Source organism: Hippopotamus amphibius, chromosome 11, assembly GCF_030028045.1.
Source record: "Hippopotamus amphibius kiboko isolate mHipAmp2 chromosome 11, mHipAmp2.hap2, whole genome shotgun sequence".
Lineage (NCBI taxonomy): Eukaryota > Metazoa > Chordata > Mammalia > Artiodactyla > Hippopotamidae > Hippopotamus > Hippopotamus amphibius.
Window position 1 is genome coordinate 78534914 of NC_080196.1, and position 20657 is coordinate 78555570.

The 20657-nt window shown below is 35.9% G+C and overlaps 1 protein-coding gene across 2 annotated transcripts in view; it reads left to right on the top strand.

The window, feature by feature from the left end:
* Positions 1–16507, top strand: part of SMCHD1 (structural maintenance of chromosomes flexible hinge domain containing 1) — a 127455-nt gene extending 110948 nt beyond the window's left edge. For both annotated transcript variants that reach the window (XM_057698829.1, XM_057698828.1), the window contains 3 exons: positions 8186–8344; positions 8634–8736; positions 15455–16507. In XM_057698829.1, the coding sequence (XP_057554812.1) occupies positions 8186–8344; positions 8634–8736; positions 15455–15479 (287 nt within the window). In that variant the 3' untranslated portion in view covers positions 15480–16507. The remainder of the gene's footprint in view (positions 1–8185; positions 8345–8633; positions 8737–15454) is intronic.
* Positions 16508–20657: the final 4150 nt, after the last annotated feature.

Genomic DNA, 20657 nt, shown 5'->3' on the forward strand with positions numbered 1-20657 from the left:
CTCTCGCCAGCCAGGAAGGATTTTAAGTTGTCAAAACATCATAATATACAGAAAGTTTAAATTATAAACAATACAAAGTTTCATAATTTTGTTAGTGATGGCAGTGAATGCATGAAAAAAATCCTCTCTATAGACAGTAAGTGAACATCTAAGCAAACTGATAAGAAATTAGAGAAAACAGTTTAGTCGCAGGCAGTGAATCAGCATAAAAACTCTCAACCCTTATCACTCCAGCATTACAGTTTATGGCACTGGATCCCAAATTAAAAGGAATTACCTGTGAAAGTTTAAAAATACACAGGTGCTATATTGACAGAATTTCCAGTTTACCTGAGCATCTGACTGTCAGTCAGTATAACAGTAAGGCCTTATCTATAGGTCTTTGGGATGAAAAGATTGTAATTAAAGATTTCTATGCCCTGTTGGTTTGTCAGATATGTAAATTTAACAGATAATGCAAGGATTTAAAAAATAAAAGTTACTTTTTCTTCTTGAAATATCTTCAAAGATAGTCTTCAAAGATACACTCCTTATACAGACTGATGATTCAACAATAAGCACTCAAATATTAGACAAACAGTTTGAAAAGTCAAATGAGACAATTTAACATTATTGGATATATAAGGTACTTGTGATTGTAAGCAATAGCAACCAATCCTGACCACTTTTAAGTGAAACAGGAATGTTTTGGAAAGAAAGTAGAGGAAATCACAGATTCGAAGGAGATTGGAAACAGCCAAGACAAAACAAGGATGGCTCTGAGACATCCAGCAGCCTGAGCTCCTTGCATCTTCACCCAGAAGTGCATCTCTCAACATGACTCAGATCCTGCAACTCCTAGGAGAGAGAAATTCCCTCTGGAATCAACCGGCCATAGTAAGGATCAGATAGAACAGAACTTTTAAGGAAACTCTTCCTTGTGTATCGTGGGATTGTTTGCAGAAAAAGCAATTTTGAACTAGAAATTGCCTGCTTACTAGCACAATTAAAAGCAGAATATTTGTCTTCTAATTTTGCCTAGTGTTATACATTATAGCATTTGATATGAGATAATGAAGTAAGAGCAAATAAATTTCGAGCATAAAACAGAAGAAAAAATGAGTATTTACATGTTATAAATGATTAGAAATAAGACCCTGAGTAACACGTGAATGCATGAAGTTATTTAAAGACATTCAGATTTTAAAAATCTAGTCCCAGAATATATAAAAATAACTGTCATTTATTGAGTGCCTAACATGTGCCAGGAAGTAAAGTTAAATAAAATGAGTAAAGAGAGCCTTGTGGAAATTTAAGTGATATGAGAAGCCACATGGTCATTAAGCCATAGACTAGAATTCAAACCCAGAGCCAGCTGTACCTGAAGGTTGTTCTCTCCGGGTTTATATCTTTATATCTTTATATCTTTCAATATCTTTCTTTATATCTTTCAATAATAGCCAGTGGGAAGTTGTTGTATAACAAAGGGAGTTCAACTCGAGGATAGAAGATGCCTTAGAGGACTGGGACGGGGAGGGTGGGGGGGGAGTCAAGGGAGGGAGGGAATACGGGGATATGTGTATAAAAACAGATGATTGAACTTGGTGTACCCCCCCAAAAATAATAAATAAATTAATTAAACTTAAAAAAAAATTCCCTTCTACACAAATACAGTATAAAGTTAAAGAATTAACAAAGATCTAATGGAAACATTGAATAGAAGAAATCACAAGTAACAGTAGTAGTGTCAAAGTTAACTTCAAGGAAATGGCACTAAAAGGGCAAAGATAAATTCATTTTGATAATAGATGTATTCCATACCAGAGGTCCAAAAGTTAATTAACTTGATGCAATGAGTTAGAATCGAAATTCTTAAAACTGTTGATTATACAGAGACAGAAACATTGTTAAGAGAAACCATTGATCAGTGACAGGTCATTAGTGAAAAAACAGAGAATTTTCTACCTAATAAGTTGTAATACCAGTACCTTCTTAAGTGTTTATAGGATATGTCACAAAAAAAACGGTCATGAATTCAATTGATCAAATTGCTCCTCAGCTACAATGAGACTACAGATAATAAAAAGCAAATTTTACTCAGGATACATTTTTTAACATAATGTAACAGAACTAAAAGATAACTTATTCCTTTCCTCCCAAAGTAAGCTCAAATAGTGGATATTTAGAAACAACTATTTTGCCAAAAATGTTTAAATATTAAGGAGAACGAGAACATTACACATTATATGTAGGAGGCATGAAGACAGCTGAGATCAAATGTAAATGTACAGGCTTAACGCTTTTATTATTAAATGAGAAAAACAAATTAACCACTCAGCTCAAATGAGAGGAGGGAAAAAATACATCTCAAGAAACAAGTACAACCAAATGAGTTGGAAAAAAAGAAAACCCTTGTATTGAATATACAATTCCTAAAGATGGTCTTTGGGCAAAAATAAATACAAAAGGAGTAATGGCTCAGAGGATACGTTAAGACACAGATTTCTTAGGTTTCCATAATATTATAAATACATTTAGCATGTCAAATAAAATGGAATTAATTCTAGAGAATTGCGAATGAACAAAATTGATTTAAGTAAGGCAGAAAATTTATACAGACCAGTGCCTGAAGAAGTGTTCAAAAAGTTAACTCCATCCTACCTGTTTTTCGTAAGTGAATTTCAAATATAATTTGTTGCAGAATATAGATAAATATGGAGATTACTCAGGCCATCTTATGAAACTAATAACAAACCTATTCCCCACCACGTTTCAGCTGTGTTCACAAAGTTCTTAGCACAGTTGAATAGAAATAAGAAAGCTTAATCTTGAAAGGAACACTTTATTTTAATGTTCCCTTTATCTACAGTGGTTTTGCCCCAGATATGTGCATGGCTTCCTTCTTTTCTTTCTGGTTCTGTACTTTAATGTCACACCTTCAGGGACTTCCCTGATCAGCCTATCTAAAATAGAAGTACCAACCTTGGAGAGAAGGGCTTTTTGACATGTAAGTACTGGCAGATGTCAGGAAAGAAAACATTTTCTAGTTAACTTTTTTAAAGTCTACATAAAAATTTTAAAGTACCTTGAAAATGGAAGGGTGAATGATAAACTGGAGGAAAATTGCATATATGGTAGACAAAGGCGTTACAGTCTTATTAAATGCCACCTTTAAAAATCAAGAAAAAAGACAAAGACTAATAGAAAAATGGGTGGCTGACATGAATAAGCAATTTTCAAGAGAATAGTAATATTGAGAGCTTATCATGTCCCACATATGTTGTTAAGCTTATCTCTTGAATTATTTTGTTTACTGCTGTTCTCATTTAACAGATGAGGAACTTAAGGCTCAAAAAGGTTAGATAATTTAGGACAGTGTGTGTGTTCGTTTGCACAGTGACACAAAAGAGTACAAAGAAAAAAATTTTTTTCTGAATTACATAATTGAGATGATTTACTTCTCCATTTTCCTTTTCTATATATTTTTCCAGATCTGCCTCAGTGAACAATGTGTGTCACTTTTATAATCAGAAAGTGTTATTAATTGTTTTTAATACTCATTTTCTTTGAACCAGTAATTGATCTTCTAGGAAACAAGCCTAGGTAAACAGTTCTGAATACAGACAGGACTTTTTTTCTTACTCAGATTTTATAGCCTTGTTTTTCAAGCAAAACGTAAGAAATGTTAAATGCTTTAATTGAATTTATGATCTGAGAGATGTCTATTACAATTTTAATTGGAAACTGGATAGAAAATATAAGTACAAATATCATAAATGTTAAAAACTAAACGTGCAATCTTGTGGAATGAAAAAAACCAGTAAGTGGTAGACCTACTGGTTTTTTTCCCAACCTTCTTTCTTTTCTATATTAGCCCAAGTTTTCTGTAGAGATCCTTAAGTAGAAACACCTTTTTAAAAATATTTAAAGAAAATAAGTATGAACATCACAGAAGCCAGGATATGAACAGAAGAAAGGAGAGTTGTTAATAGCAACGGAGGAAAGAAAAAGCATTTAAAAATTTCCAATTAAGTATTCAACAGATAGTTTATAATTGTGACATCAGAAATCTCATTAACACTTTCATTACATTCATATATTCCAGATACATATTATGCATCTGACCTGCCTAGACATTATTTACACCTTATTCTATCATGCTTAATTTATTAATTCTAATATTTAACTTCTCAGTCCATTTATTGGGTTTTTTGTTGTTTTAAGTAAAACTATTAATATCTTTAGAGGCAGTGACCAAGATTATTTAAGTTTTGTAGTTTTTAGGACAAGGATATTTTATTCTGTTTTGTTTTATATTGGAAATAGAGCAGATTGAACTCCTATGGACCTGTCACCTAGCCACCCCTATTTCATTTACACCCACCCTTCTCTCAACTTGCCTCCCTCCTGTTCGCCCCTGGTGGACTCTTTTGAAACAAATCAGAGCAGAGGTTCTAGTCAGTTTTGTTACCTAATTTTTTCTTCCAGTCACAAATATTTATCAGGTTTTTGCCAGTGAAGTTCATAGAATCATGTAGAACACGAGTTTTAAGAGACCTAAACGGTATTGAGTAAAATCTACTTCCCCATCTAACTGCTTAAGTATTTTTCCAGTGGTAAGAAAGTTGCTTATGCCTTCTGAGCAACCCTAAATACTTGCCTAGTAACAACCCTTCAGATATAGGTACTTTCGATTGTTTTGTATTATTTTTAGGAGCTTTGCATCTTTCCCCTGGATACATTGAAATTATATATCTTTCTTAATATGTAGAATACAGAAATGAACATATTGTAATTTGAGCTTTTGTCCCTTTACATGAACTAATTTTTTATTTTAAAGTATTTTGCTGTTTTCACAGTAGAGCATCATTAGTTTTTTTCCTAGAACTTTTCGTGTTTCTCTTTGGCAAAATTTTATTGTATGATTTACAGAAGACTTCTGTAGACACCGTGGTAAATAGAAATCACATTTCATATACAAAAAACTGGGAATTCTAAGGCATATTAAATTAAGTTGCGTCTGTCCGTTATATGCCTAAAATATGAACTTACTGTTGGTGCTCCATTTAACGGGAAGTCTTTAATAATCCATCTTTCAGCTTATAAATAACAAATTGACTAATGTTCTTTTAAAGCTTTTGAGTATATTCTTTCTTGAATATTTAAAAGGTAAAAGAACCTCATAAGTAACTTAGTATGTTAAGAAGTAGGATTTCAACCCTTAGTGACTTGAAATTTTTGTGTATTGTCTTCTGAATTAGGCAGCATCCCTGACATATGGGTCTGGACATAATTTTGTAACTCATTCACATACAAAATAAGTATTATTTTATGCACAAAGAAACTTTAATATGAAATTAGAAATACTGTCAAACCAGAAACCAGATTTTTTTAGGTACCTTTGAGTTCCCAATAAGTCATAAAAAATTAAGAACCATAAGAACCTTGTCATCACTCAGTTACACATATGGAATTCATATTTAAATATATGAACATGCTCATAAGTGTTCACAGGTGTGTGTTTTCTGTCATTCCCAGAATGCTGGATAGTTTTGTAAAATTACTGTTATTGACCCTTAAAGTATAGAATATCTCATCTTATCTCTCATGTACCCTGACTCAAATAATTTCTTCCAGTTTTGTATGTAAACCCACACTGTATATAGCTATTAAACATTTGGGTGTTCATATGCTCATTCCCATGAATATTGATTGTCTTTGTGTGACTAGAGTCTCAAAGGGTAAAATAGTAAATATTTCAGGCTCTGTGAGCCAGGAGGCAAAATTGAGGGTGTCATGAACGTATTTATATAACCACTTAGAATATAATGATTTAAAACTGTATAAACTATTCTTGGCCCACAGGACTACATAGTTTGCTGACCCCTGGACTAAAGTATAGTCAGTGTATGTAATTTTTAGTGTCTAGTAAATCATACAAACAGGCAATAAATAGTCTCAAATTTGATAATGTAATACATTTTTAAACAAAGTAATGAAAGGGCTTCCTAGGTGGCGCACTGGTTAAGAATCCGCCTGCCAATGCAGGGGACGTGGGTTCGATCCCTGCTCCAGGAAGATCCCACGTGCCACAGAGCAACTAAGCCCACGCGCCACAACTATTGAGCCTGCGCTTTAGAGCCCGTGAGCCACAACTATTGAGCCCATGTGCTGCAACTACTGAGGCCCACGCGCCTAGAGCCTGTGCTCCGCAACAAAAGAAGCCACAGTAATGAGGAGCCCGCGCACCACAATGAAGAGTAGCCCTCACTCACCACAACTAAAAGAAAGCCCGCACACAGCAAAGAAGACCCAACACAGCCAATAAAATAACTAACTAAATAAATAAATAACAAAGTAATGAAAGTTAAGCTTTTTGCAAATAAAGTATCCAAGAGTGTTGCTTGAAAGTTGTGTTTAAGGTAATGTTTGTGTCCGTTGGAAGCAGTGATTTTTTGGTAATGCTATATTTAATGCATTCTTCCCCCTCCTCACAATTTGTGTGGAATTAGTTCAAATACTGAATTATCAAACAGTATGTGAACACTGACTCAGAGAGTGATCTAATTCAGAGTGCTTTTATATAGAACTCTTTCCTGACACAGAAATAAATTTATTAAAGTGAAGCAGCTGAAGAAAATTAAAATTTAACAAGCACCAGTCTTGTGCTGGGATCTAAACTGTATTTTATTTCATTTGCTTACATTGAACTTTAAAAGTAGTCCCCACACGTTACTGTAATGCAACACTCAGTTGTTGCTGATTTTTCTTTCCTAAAACACTGCTTTGATAGGATGTCAGTAGTTTGTTTTTTTTAAAAAATAAATTTATTTATTGGCTGTGTTGGGTCTTCTTCGTTGCTGAAGGGGAAACTGAGACGAAGCGAGAGAGTAGCACAGACATATATACACTACCAACTGTAAAATAGATAGTCAGTGGGAAGTTGTTGTATAACAAAGGGAGTCCAACTCGAGGATGGAAGATGCCTTAGAGGACTGGGGCGGGGAGGGTGGGGGGGACTCGAGGGGGGGGAGTCAAGGAAGGGAGGGAATACGGGGATATGTGTATAAAAACAGATGATTGAACCTGGTGTACCCCCCCCCCCAAAAAAATAATAATAATAAAAAAATAGGCCAGGATTTTAATGTTCATTGGGCATTTCTCTAATGAAGGTATACAAATGTCCAACAAGCACATGAAAAGATCAAAATCATAGTCACCAGGGAAATGCAAATCAAAACCATGAGATGCCACCTCACACTCACTAGGATGGCTACAGTTTTCTTTTAAAAATGGAAGATAAGTGTTGGTGAGGAGATGGAGAAACTGGAACGCTAGTAACATTGTCATTAGGGCTATAAAAAGGTGTGGTCATTCGCAAAAGCCCAAATGTCCATCAACCCATGAGTGGATAAACAAATTGGGGTCCATGTCTACAATGCAATAGTACCCAGTACTCATGAAATGGTTTCCATAAAAAGGAATGAAGTGGTACAACATGAATGAACATCAAAGACATTTACGCTAAACCAAAGATAGACACGAAAGGTCAACTGTCATGATTCCTTTCCTGTGAAGTATCTAGGATAAGTAAATCCACGGAGATAGAATATGAGATTGGTGGTTGCCAGGAGCACTGATGGATGGGTACAGCGTCCCATCTGGGGTGATGAAAATGTTTTGGAGCTAAATAGAATTGGCTGCAGAACACTGGACGTGTACTAAGTGCCATTGAATTGTTCACTTTAAAATGGTTAATTTTATGTCATGTGGATTTCACTCCAATTTTTAAAAATCAAAATTAAATAAGTAATGACTTCTCCAGTGTTTTAAAATTTCAAAAAAAAAAAAATTTATTTATTGGCTGTGTTGGGTCTTCTTCGTTGCTGTACATGGGCTTTCTCTAGTTTCGGTAAGCAGGGGCTACTCTTCACTGTGGTGCATGGGCTCCTCATTGCTGTGGCTTCTCTTATTGCGGAGCCCGGGCTCTAGGTGCATGGGCTTCAGTAGTTGTGGCTCATGGGCTCTAGAGTGCAGGCTCAGTAGTTGTGGCGCATGGGCTTAGTTGCTCCGTGGCATGTGGGATCTTCCTGGAGCAGGGATTAAACCTGTGTGCCCTGCATTGGCAGGCAGATTCTTAACCACTGCGCCACCTAGGAAGTCCGATGTTACTTGTTTTAATTGAATATCTTTGGTTTCTTTGCAGATCTTCTTCAGCAGTACCGCACTGCTGTGTGCAGGCTAGGCAGTGTGAATGAGGACCTTAATGGGCAATTGCAGTACCTCCACACACCGGATATGAAGAAGAAAAAACAGGAACTTGATGAACAAGAGAAGAATCTCAAACTGATAGAGCAAAAACTAGGTATTGTACTTTCTGTTAACATCTTTCTCTGCATGAAGATAGTGTGCATGACTAGAGATTCAGCTATAAGAAGAAAGAATGCGAATGATCCAGAACTTAAATCACAGACACTCTTGACCTCCAAGTGAACTGACAAGTGTTTGTAAGTTGTTCTCTCAGCAGGAGTAGTAAGAAGCATTCTCAGTATTATTTATTAATTCTTCTTCTATAAATTAAGATATATTTGTTTTTATTGCTTATAATAATTCCAGTCTTTTAAAAGTTAATTGTCTACATTTTGTCTTTACAGGTATGACTCCCACACGTAAGTGTAATGACTCACTGCGTCATCCAATGACAGACTGTCCGATTCCTCCTAAGAGAATGAGAAGAGAAGCTACAAAACAAAATAGGTGAGTCTACTATGACCTGAAAGTTATGGTTAGTTTGTCAAAGTTCTTGGCTCTTTATATTTAAAAATAGCATGAGGATATTTTACCCGCCTTGAACCAGAATTAATTTTGTTTCTTTTTAACTGAACTGAGTGATGGATAATGAAGATAATATGTAATCATTATTTTCTGCTATGATACTCCAATTTTCTAGATGGTTTTTGCAAATTATTTGCAAACTTTCTAATACACTGCATTCTCCTTCATAGGATCAGCAACTTGATAAGTATAGAATATGCAGAATCATTTATACATTACTCATTTAAAAGTTGCTTATAATATGTGGTTTGGAAAATCAGATACCATTTATGTAGTTCACCAAGAAGCCAATGAAGCCATCTGCAGCCTAACTCAATGAAGAAAGTTGTCCATTTCAGATTAGATACTAGTAAGGCCATCCCACAGAAGTATACTGTAGTACTGTGGTTTCTTGTACATTATTTCAAAAAGTTCAGGTATAGACTCTGCCTAAATAAGTTTCTCATATTGACCTTTGGGGAGTTCCTTTGAGACCGTGGTATTTAGAATTGATATTCCATGCCCTGTCTATCTACTTATTCTACATTTATTCAGTAAGTATTTGATTATTTTGTGCTATATGTTGCTGGGTGAATAAAAGTGACATGGTTCTTGCCCACGTGGGAGGTCTGGATTCCTGTGCAGCAGAAGGACAATTCAAAAAAGTAAACCTCTTTCTATATGTAAAATATAGAGTAATGTTAAGTTTTACAAAAGAACAAGGATAAAGTGATGTAGAATTATGGGAAAATGATATTGGTTGTCAGGAAAGATGCATTTTAGCAGAGAACTGAAGAATGAGAAGCAGGGATTGGTTTCAGTCAGTGGGAGAATAGGTATGAAAGCTCTGAGAAGATAACAATCCTGGCATGTTTGAGGAACTGAAAAGATGCTTGTGAATCTAAAGTACAGTGGGTATGAGGGAGAAAGTCCCAAGATGTGGTTGGAGAGATAGACGGAAGCCAGAGTATGCCCCTCCCCAAAATATCTTACAAGAAAATTGTGAGATAATGACACCAAGTGATTACTGTGAAAATTGATATATTAATATAGAAATGTTCATTCTTTCTTATGTGAACTGTCAGGGAAACAAATAATTGGAGAAAGTTCTTTGTAGAAGTTCTTTACAAAGTTCTTTATATAAGAATAAAGTATAAGAAGCAAGATAAAATTAAAACATCATGTTTTGGGGACTTCCCTGCTGGCACAGTGTTTCAGAATCCGCCTGCCAGTGCAGGGGACATAGGTTCAAACCCTGATCCAGGAATATCCCACATGCCGTGGAGCAACTAAGCCCGCGTGCCACAACTACTGAAGCCCATGCGCCTAGAGCCCATGTTTCACAGCAAGAGAAGCCACAGCAATGAGAAGTCTGCGCACCACCACGAAGAGTAGCCCCTGCTCACCACAATTAGAGAAAGCCCACGCACAGCAACAAAGGCCCAGTGCAGCCAATAAATCAATCTACCAATCATTTTAGAAAAAAAAATCACATTTTGGCCACTCCTAATAAAATAATAGATTTAGGCAATAAAATCAATGGATACCCAAGTGATTAGGTAAAAAGTTGAGGGGGAAACTTAATAATAATGTGTGCGCCCTGCCCTCTCCCCATTGTAGCTGGGGCCCCAATAAAGCCTTGCCTGAAAAAAAAAAAATAATAATGACAATAATGGAAAGATCAGATTGATATTCCTGAACACACTGATTAAAAAGCAGGATATTTATTATTATGTGATTCAGTAGAGAAATAACCTGAATCTGATGAAGCTTCCAGGCAGCCTTTCTCAGCTGGGGCTCTTTCTGTGCAGGAATTAAGCACTGCAGAAAACTGGATGACTTCTCCCCAGGATAGTTCATAGCAGGTAGCATTCTAGATGCATGGGAGGGAGGTTAAGTCATTGCATACAATAGATACCTTAAGGTATCAGAGCTTAAATCTCTCACAAATTTGAGAAGGGCCCTCAGTTTAACTCCAAGTGTACAGGAAGTAAGGGTAATTTGGGAACAAGTTAAATAATGCCACCAGGAAACAATTAATCAAATCTAGAGTGTCAAGAATGGAACATTGTACAGGACAAATGACTGATTTTGTTAATAAATAAATGACATAAAAGAAGCATAGGGAGAAGGATGAACTGTTTGTTATAGAATAAAAGTAACTGAAAGGTATAACAAATCCAAATCGTAGACCTTGTTTGAATCTGGATTTGAATCTTTAAAATAACAATTTTCAAAAAATTTGGAGAAATTGTAAAATCACCTGGGTATTAGATTAAGGAATTGTGAATTTTGTGTATAACAACGTCATAGGGTTTACAGTAAATATACAGTTAGAAATATGTACCTGAGGTGTTTATCAGTTGAATAACATGATGTCTGTAATATACTCTAAAACACTACAGGATGAAAAAACAGTGACAGCATATCAATACAAGAATAGGCAAAATGTTATTATTTCTTCTGCTTTTCTGTAGGTTTGCCATAATTTTTAAAGAAGTGTTTTATGGAAAATGGGGAACATTTTCCCAGTTTCTTAAGAGACCAAGTGAGGAAATTCTTGCCAAGCAGTTCTGAAGTACATATTCTTGGGGCTACCCTGCAGCCTCAGCACTGAATTAGCCTAGGACCTTACAGTTACTACAGAATTACATACAATGTCATTGATTTGGATCTTGTTAAGATTTTGTAGCAATTCAGAGGTGGTATGGGCTAAAGTTTCTTTTCTGGTTTTAGTTTATATTTAAGTTGTTAGTAATAATATTTTCATTAAAGTAAAACATATAAATCAAATGGTGTATAGATTTAGTGTTGTACTGTATAATGTGAACCACACGTGTAATTTAAAATTTTCTAGTCGCCATTTTAAAAGAAACAATGAGATTAATAGTATATTTTGATCACAGTATAAAAAAATCATCATTGCAACATACTGCAAATAGTAAAGAAATTATTGAGATATTTTAAATTCTTTTTCTTCATACAAAGTCTTCAAAATTCAGAAGACAGCAAATCTCTATTAGGACTAGCCACATTGCAAGTGCTCTGGAGCCACACATGGCTAGTGGCTACCAGATTGGACAGCACAGGTATTGAAAGAGCTTATGATGATGAAATCTTGTTCCTTTGTATCCTTACCCCATCCCATTTCCCAGAGGCAAACTTTGTTTTAACTGTTTTAGTTATTCTGTTGTTGCCTCCATTTTTTGTATACATTTATGTCCGTCTTGTTTTATCAGCTTTCAGACAGTATGGCGCACTCACAGCTCGGTGAGGAGGTCTGTCTCGCCTGGCCCACCTAATGACTTTTGGACTAAATTGTTCTGACTTGTTTTAGAACTTACCCTTTCTTGTAATTATTTAGTTATATTCTCTCCTGCAACCATCAACCAAGTCCTCCATGTTTTCTTCAAAGGTAGAAAGTGATAAACAATGTATATTATTATGGGTATGTAAATATTTAGTATAGGCAAAGTTGTCTGCTAGAATTACATTTCCCTCTCTGTAAGGTTCTAATGTCATGACCCTTACTTAGGCCATCAGTCAGTGTTCCAGGCATCAAAGTCATATAAATCTTCTATACTGTATCCATTCTTAAAACCATGTTAAATTTTAATCCAGTTCTTATTTAGACTGTTTTTTGGATGTTGTTAACTTCTCTGGAGTTTCTGGTTTTCTTTTCTCTTTCACCATGTAACTTGATCTTGTATTCTTCCACCTGCCTTATTAACTAGTAACCATGTAGGCCTTCTGGATCCTCCTTGGCTGCTCTCTTGGGTTGAATCCATTGTTTCTTGGATTCCTTGTCTGTCTTTTCTCTTATAATTTCCTATGGAAAAGTGTGTAGAAAGAAACTGGAGCTCTTGCATGTCTGAAACAGTCTTCTTTCTGCCTTCACATTTGATTGAGGTTTTCTGAGGATTATGGGATAGAAACAAGGCTGGAATATACTAAAGGAGAGGTACTGGGAATAGTCGAGAGACAGTGGGACACAGTCTGCCTGGTGGAACCCTGGACTTAGTCAGAGAAGTCCAGCCCAGAACAGGAGGGATGGGAGCAAAATGAAAAAGGAGAGGAAACCTAGCCTACAACATGCCATGTTTTCAACACCAAACTTTGAGAGCTTTTTTGCCTTGTTTCCAGGTATTAAAGCTCCCACCAGGAAGTTAGATAATGATGGTAATTACTTAATTAAATGTTGTTAAAACTGCTCTTGGTGCAGTTGGTTGCAGCTTAGAGCCTTGTCTGTTGCTGACATCTCAGGACTAACAAGCTACTAGAAGTTGGCTCTCCCGCCACACCGTTAAAGCAAAGCCTGCTTGTCCACTGCCTCTGCTCTCCATCCCTTAAAATTCTCACTCAGAGAGTGGCCTTAATGGGAAAACAGTTCTGTTTTTTGTTTTTGTTTTTGTTTCTTTATAAATTTATTTATTTATTTTATTGGCTGTGTTGGGTCTTTTTTTTTTGCTGTGCGCGCACTTTCTTTTAGTTGCGGTGAGTAGGGACTATTCTTCATTGTGGTGCACAGGCTCCTCATTGCCATGGCTTCTCTTGTTGCAGAGCATGGACTCTAGGTGCATGGGCTTCAGTAGCTGCAGCACATGGGCTCAATAGTTGTGGCTCACGAGCCCTAAAGTGCAGGCTCGATAGTTGTGGCACACGGGCTTAGTTGCTCCGTGGCATGTGGGATCTTCCTGGAGCAGGGATGGAACCCGTGTCCTCTGCATTGCAGGCGGATTCTTAACCACTGCGCCACCTAGGAAGTCCAACAGTTCTGTTTTTATAACAGCGGAAGAAATCCAGGCCAGCAGCACAATCCTCTTTCTTAAATGTAATTGTATAACCAAGCGTCATCACACATATGAGGGGAGTCAGCAACCTGTGAGGGGAAATCCAAGATAAACAGCAAAACCAACCCTGGAAGATAATTCAGATGAACTCTTTTAAAAAAACTGTACGTGATTCCTGATTAGATTGCGGAAGGAGTTATATCCATGAAACTAATAGGGTATTAGAAGAAAGATACAGCCAGGACAAGATTACAGATTACAAATACTGTTGGTGAAATTTAAAAATTCAAAGGACTAAGGGTGGGGGAAGCCAGGTGAGGAGGGGGAAAAATTCAAAGGACTGAAGTAAAGGAAGCTTCCCAGAAAAATAAGGAAAATATGTGTAGAGAAAGGAGGTGATGTAGAGAACCAATTGAGACTGTAAGGAATCCTAGAAAGAATAAAATGGAGAAGAAAAAACATGTGAAAGAGAGTTCTCAGGGAAGAAATGCCCCATTGAACGCCCAGCACAATGACTGACAGAAGATATACCAAGATAATTCACAGTAAGATTATAGAATGTCAGGGAAAAAGGGAGGAGTGTAAATGTTTTCAGAGAGAGAGAGAGACCATATTGTCAGTACAGCTCTTGGCACACAGGAAACATACACAAAAAAGCTGTTGTTGTCTAGCTTTGTGGTGGCAGGTGAAAAGATTTAGGTTGCAAATTTGGTGTATTCTAGCCTATGGCTTCCCTTTTGCGTGGTGCTTATCTTTGGGAAATTTAAAATCACTTTAAATTTCAATTTGAGGTTTAAATCACTGTTTAGTCAGTCACTTCCTCATCCCCAGTCTCTGCCTATTCTCCACAAATCACAGTATATCAAAAATGTTAGAGCACTTGAAATTAAAGTATCTTTAACAGTATTGAAATAGTGATATATTTCATCCATACAACTGGAAATAAATTCAGTAATAGGAAATAGCAACATAATATGTGTGTTTATATGTTAATATTTATATTAGTATGTGAGTATTACCTATTTATATATTTATTGTTAGCTTTTATAGGGATTATATACATTTCATCAACTGTAAGATGTCAATAATTATTAGAAACACCATTTTTCATGAAACATTAAAAGAAAACACTGCAGATTAACTCATGACGTTAAAAGGTAAATTTTAGAGATGTTAAATGTGGAAAAATGTTGATTTCAGAATCAACAAAATATGCTTAGCGATATATATACTATGCAATAGACTCATTTTCTTCAGTAGAGGCTTCAGTTTTCTAATTGATTTTCCACTCATAAAGGTTACATATTAGCTCTATCAAAACTGTGTGTCTTCTATTTGGAGATGGCAGTTCAGGGAACTATTATTAAAAAATAAAGTACATCTGAATAAGAAAATGTCTGCATAAATATATCTAAGATGTTCATTCTGTTCATCTCTACATGAATGGAATTATCTGTATTTTTAGGTGTTTTTCCTTTTGATTGTCTTTGTTTTGTGACTTCTCTCAAGCATTATAATTCTTGTTAATTTTTTATATGGTAATTTCATTTTAGGAACGAAAAATAAGCAAAAATCTGCAGAATTTGGGTCTGGGGTACACTGTTCCAAAGAACTGTGCTACAAATTACTTATCCCTTCCTCTGTATATGTTAACTACTGCTTTTATGTTAAGCTTTTGTTTGTTTGCTGCATACATGTGAAAGAAGTGGTTATATACAAGGATTTAAGTCTGTTTATACCAAGAATTATTATAATTTATAGAATATAGTTCCATTGCATATTTAACCATCCAGGTCTGATGAGGGTGTTACACGAAAGGAAAACTTTGGTACATAAAACTTACTGTTTTTTTTTTTTTCCACTTTGATCAGGATTATAACCAAAACAGATGTGTGAGAGGTGACAGAAGAGGAGGCCATTGGTCTCACTGAGAATGCCCTGCCTTCTGCAGCTCTGTTTCAGAAGACAAAGAGGGTGACTTACACACAAATATTTCTCGGGGGTACAAGTATCAAGGCATGCATTTCCATGTCTAGCCAGGTGGCACTGGAAACAGCCATTCAGTTTTGTAACTGTCACTGGACAGTATCGGTTTACTGGAATTCTTCCAGTCATCATGCCCTTTGGTTGTCATCATCTTGCAGATGTGTCAGAGGGAAATATGCAACTACGGTAGTGACTGCAAAACTGGCACATAGCATTGATTAATCCTGAAGAAAAGTGTATGTACTGTTTTCCAGTATGTTTATCATGAATATGCTAGGACTATTTCTTAAAAACAGACCTTTTTATTACTTTTGTGTGAATTTATTTAACAGAACTGTTTTGTCTGTTGTGTCTAAGGAAGGTTCTAGAGGTTAGGTATTTAATTGTAAATATGCGAGGAAACAAGAATTTGGAATAAAAATAGACAGGCACAGGTATCTAGGAATTCAAATGTTAAGATACATGGAAAAACATTAAATTGATGGGTGAACTTGTGACAGCGGTAGCATTTTAAATTCCTAAAGACTTATCCTGTATATATATGTATATATATATATATAATATGCAGCAGCAGCAATTTTATAAGTATTGTTTGACTTTATTAATACTAGATTATATAGTCTCAGCCTTAATTCTACATTTACGTTATTTTCTAATTTTTTATTACTATTTTTAAAGGGTTAAAGAAGTTGAACACTCCCTCATTAAGGGAATAAAGATCTGCTAGAAAGTTGCTGCAAAAACATTTGAATTGTGTATTAATTCATGCTAATGTATGTCAGTATATGTCTTTGTGTCAGTCCAGGACTATTGGCTTGTGAAGTTATTTTATAAGGAAATACTTTTGGTACAGTTTTGTGGCCCAGGAAATGTGTGTGTTTTTTAATCCTTTCTGAATATACAGTGAGGTTAATAAAGAAAATTGTTTCTTCACTGTTGAATAAGTGTTTTCCTTTTTTAAAATCTAAAGCTCCATAAAAGTTACCTTGGTAAACTATTATGGTGTTTAACCTCTCTCTTTTTGAAAAAAAAAATTTATTTAGGCTGTGTTGGGTCTTAGTATCGGCACGTGGTTTCTTCATTGTGGTGCACGGGCTTCTCTCTAGTGGCGCGTGGGCTCTAGAGTGCGTGGGCTCTCTAGTTGTGGCATGCAGGCTCAGTAGTTGTGGTGCACGGGCTCTAGAGCTTACAGGCTTAGTTACCCTGCAGTATGTGGGATCTTAGTTCCCCAACCAGGGATCGAACCCACATCCTCTGCATTGGAAGGCGGATTCTTAACCACTGGATGACCAGGCAAGTCCCTTAACCTCTCTTTATAATTAGAAGTCATTTAAATGTTTTGTTGAAGAAAGAAACAAAATGGCAGTAATAAGGATTAGCTAAAACAAAGATTGGATTCCTTTTAAGTAAAACTACTATTTTTAATATATTTTCTATACAGTACACTGAATTTTTTTTTTTAATTTATTTGACTGCATTGGGTCTTAGTTGCAACATGCCTCTTAGTTGTGGCATGTGGGATCTAGTTCCCTGACCAGGAATTGAACCCAGGCCCCCTGCATTGGGAGCATGGCATCTTAGCCACTGGACCACCAGGGAGGTCCCAAACTACTACTTATTAGTTGTTAAATATTAGTGCCCAAAAGGTGTTTCATCTCCTAAGTTTTTTAACTTTTTGAGGTTATGACTTGATTACTTATAGTCATTATGAAATGGATAGGATTCATATTTTTAGTATGTAACTTTCAAATAATATTTTTAGTAAAAATTTTGATTTGTATGATTTTTCTACTATCATAATGTCTTTTCAGTTATATCTGCTAAACATTTTAATGGAATCATCTCTTCTTCATGGTTATGTAATTATATTTATAAATTTATTTTTATACATGTTAATTTAAGATAATATTATTTTGCATGTCTTTTGAACACATAGTACCTCTTTTGACTTCAGAAAGAGGTTGCTACTTTTTGGCAGGCATACGTTTATGTTTATGGATAGGTAGCAGTGTTAAAATTCATGGTAGGACACTTGGCCTTAAAATATTAATTATCTTAAATATAAGGTAAAGTTTCTCCCCATCTGACCTTGTGTGAGCAGTTATTTCTTTTATGAATTCATTAATAACGAGTATCTGAAAATACTTTACTATTTAAAATTAATTCTCTTTTGGAGAGAGATCAAATTAGTGTTAAAGAATCACTATCCCAAGTGACAAGCAATGAAGAGACAGTTATATTTTTTTATGTTTGGAAACCTAATTTCAGAGTAAAATAATGTCTGATAGTATATATTCCTAGAATTCTGTTTCTTTAGACTACGCTCCAATAACAAACAACATGGAATAGAAAATATCTATATCTTTGTATAGTACCATATTTGAATCTTGCTAATAAAATTTGCTTACATCTTTTTCACTTATATTTCTCCTCAGTTATTCTTAACCTTTTTTTATATATAAATTTATTTAATTTATTTATTGGCTGCATTAGGTCTTCGTTGCTGCACATGGGCCTTCCCTAGTTGCTGCGAGCGGGCGCTACTCTTCATTGTGGCTCCTCATTGTAGTGGCTTCTCTTGTGGAGCACAGGCTCTAGGCACGTGGGCTTCAATAGTTGCGGCACATGGGCTCAATAGTTGTGGCTCACAGGCTTAGCTGCTCTGTGGCATGTGAAATCTTCCCAGAGCAGGGCTCGAACCCATGTCCCCTGCATTGGCAGGCAGACCCCCCATCACTGTGCCACCTAGGAAGTCCCTTAACCTTTTTTTTTTTTTTTTTTAATTCCTGGTAGAAATGGAACACAGTGTTTTATTTTGCTATGTTTTCATTTTAGTGAAAATAAAGAATTATGTACCTTGACCTATTTATTTAATAGTCCATGGTGACAATTTGAATTTTTTATTAGGTATAATTAAACATAATTAGAATTCGCGGGCTTCCTAGGTGGCGCAGTGGTTAAGAATCCACCTGCCAATGCAGGGGACAAGGATTCGATCCCTGCTCCAGGAAGATCCCACATGCCACAGAGCAGCTAAGCCCGTGCACCACAACTGTTGAGCCCATGTGCTGCAACTACTGAAGCTCACGCACCTAAAACCTGTGCTCCGCAACAAGAGAAGCCACAGCAATGAGGAGCCCGCGCACCACAACCAAGAGTAGCCCCCACTCACCGCAACTAAAGAAAGCCTGCGCACAGCAAAAAAAAAAAAGACCCAACACAGCCAATAAAATAAATAAATAAATAAATAAATAATTTATTTAAAAAATTAGAATTCACTTTTAAACATTACACAAGACCATCCTATAATTATAGGATAATATTTAAAAGAGAGATCTTTTACTTTGTATTTCTTCTGATTTCACTAGTTCTGTGATATATTGATAAATAACTACCAAATTTAGTGAAAAAATTTACTTCCATGTTTTTGTAGACTAGGATTATGTCTTGATTTGTTAAGCATTTTGCATATTTCTCTTTGTCAGTAGTTTTGCAGAGTGAATTTCTTCTACAGAGAACTGCTGGAAGTTCCCTTGATGGCCTAGTGGTTAGGATTCCGGGATTTTCCTGCTGTGGCCTGGGTTCAGTCCCTGGTCATGGAACTGAGATTCCGCAAGCTGCACAGTGCCACTAAAAAAAAAGAACTACTGACAGTTCAACCATGATCCCTGTATCAAATAATAATGAAAAGTCAAAAGAATCATAAAAAACTAGTCATATGTGTTTAAAAGTAATAACATATTGAGCTTTGGCTACAGTTGTGTTAAATGTTCATGTGCTGATTGCCAGGTATTTTTATAATAGAATATAATTATCCTGATGGTTAGGATGGAATGCCAATTTCATAAGACATTTATAAATATGATTATTGAGATGTTTCAAAATGTAAAATTAAAAAGTAGTTGGCCTTAGTTGTTTGAAATACAAAATGGTTTTTATTGGAACATTCATAAATTCATTAATTTAGCAAATACATGTATTTGCTATTTGCAAACCAGTGTGTCTGACCTGTGGAAGGAGAAACTGTCATATGCTGAGTAAAGCATTTACATATATTCTTTTCATACATGTTTGATCCCCAAGCTAAAGAAGCATTGTGTAAGCTCTGCCTATGCTAATCGAAGCTTTAACACTTAACTAGGTTTGTGACTAGGACAAATTATTTAACGTGTCTGTATCTCAGTTTTTCTTATCTTTAAAATGAGGATAATTGTACCTGTTTTGTAGGGTTGTTTAATAATCAACTGAAACAGTTAGTTGAATGATCAGTATAGGGTCTGGCATTTGGTAAGTTTCCAATGGATGTCACTTTCTTCCCTTTGTTAGCCAATTACATGGCCAGAGGATATGATCACTAAATCTGAGTAGAGATAAGTGTGCGTTACAGAGATGACAGAGCATGTGACACTGAAACTGGGCCTTGATGGGTACATAGGGTTTGTGTATGCTGCAATCTGGGGAAGGAGGGAAGAGTAGAACACTATAAGTGAAGACAATGAGACAGAAAAGACAGCATATCTTTGGAGGGCGCTCAGTCTGACTCCGAGTACAGTAGGAAATAAAATTAGACCTAAGTTGGTAGCAGATCTCCAAAGCTTTGGGCTTTTAAGGAAACATTGAGTCAAAACAAGTAACTACAAGCTTTTCAACAGTCTTAATCAAACCTATCCTTTAAGAATTAAATGTGGGGGACTTCCTGGCGGCCCAGCGGTTAGGACTCCGAGCTTCTACTGCAGGGGGTGCAGGTTCGATGCCTGATCCGAGGGCCGAGATGGTGCACGGGGTAGCCAAAAAAGAAAAATAAATTAATTAATTCCATGACAATGTTTGTTTTTAAAAAAAGAATTAAATGTGGAGGGAGAGCAACTTTTGCTGAGACAGCCTGAGGAGCTCTGCTGACTCTGCTCCCCAGTAACTAGTGAGAAGTATTAAAAGCAACCATTTAAAACCTCTAGGAATGGTCCTAAGGACAATGAAGAAACATCTATTCAAGAAAACCTATGAAAATTCTGTAAGAAAGTTGAGAATCTGTGGTATCTTAAACCAAACCTGATTGTCCCCCTCCCACCTCCCAGCTCAGCAAGACAG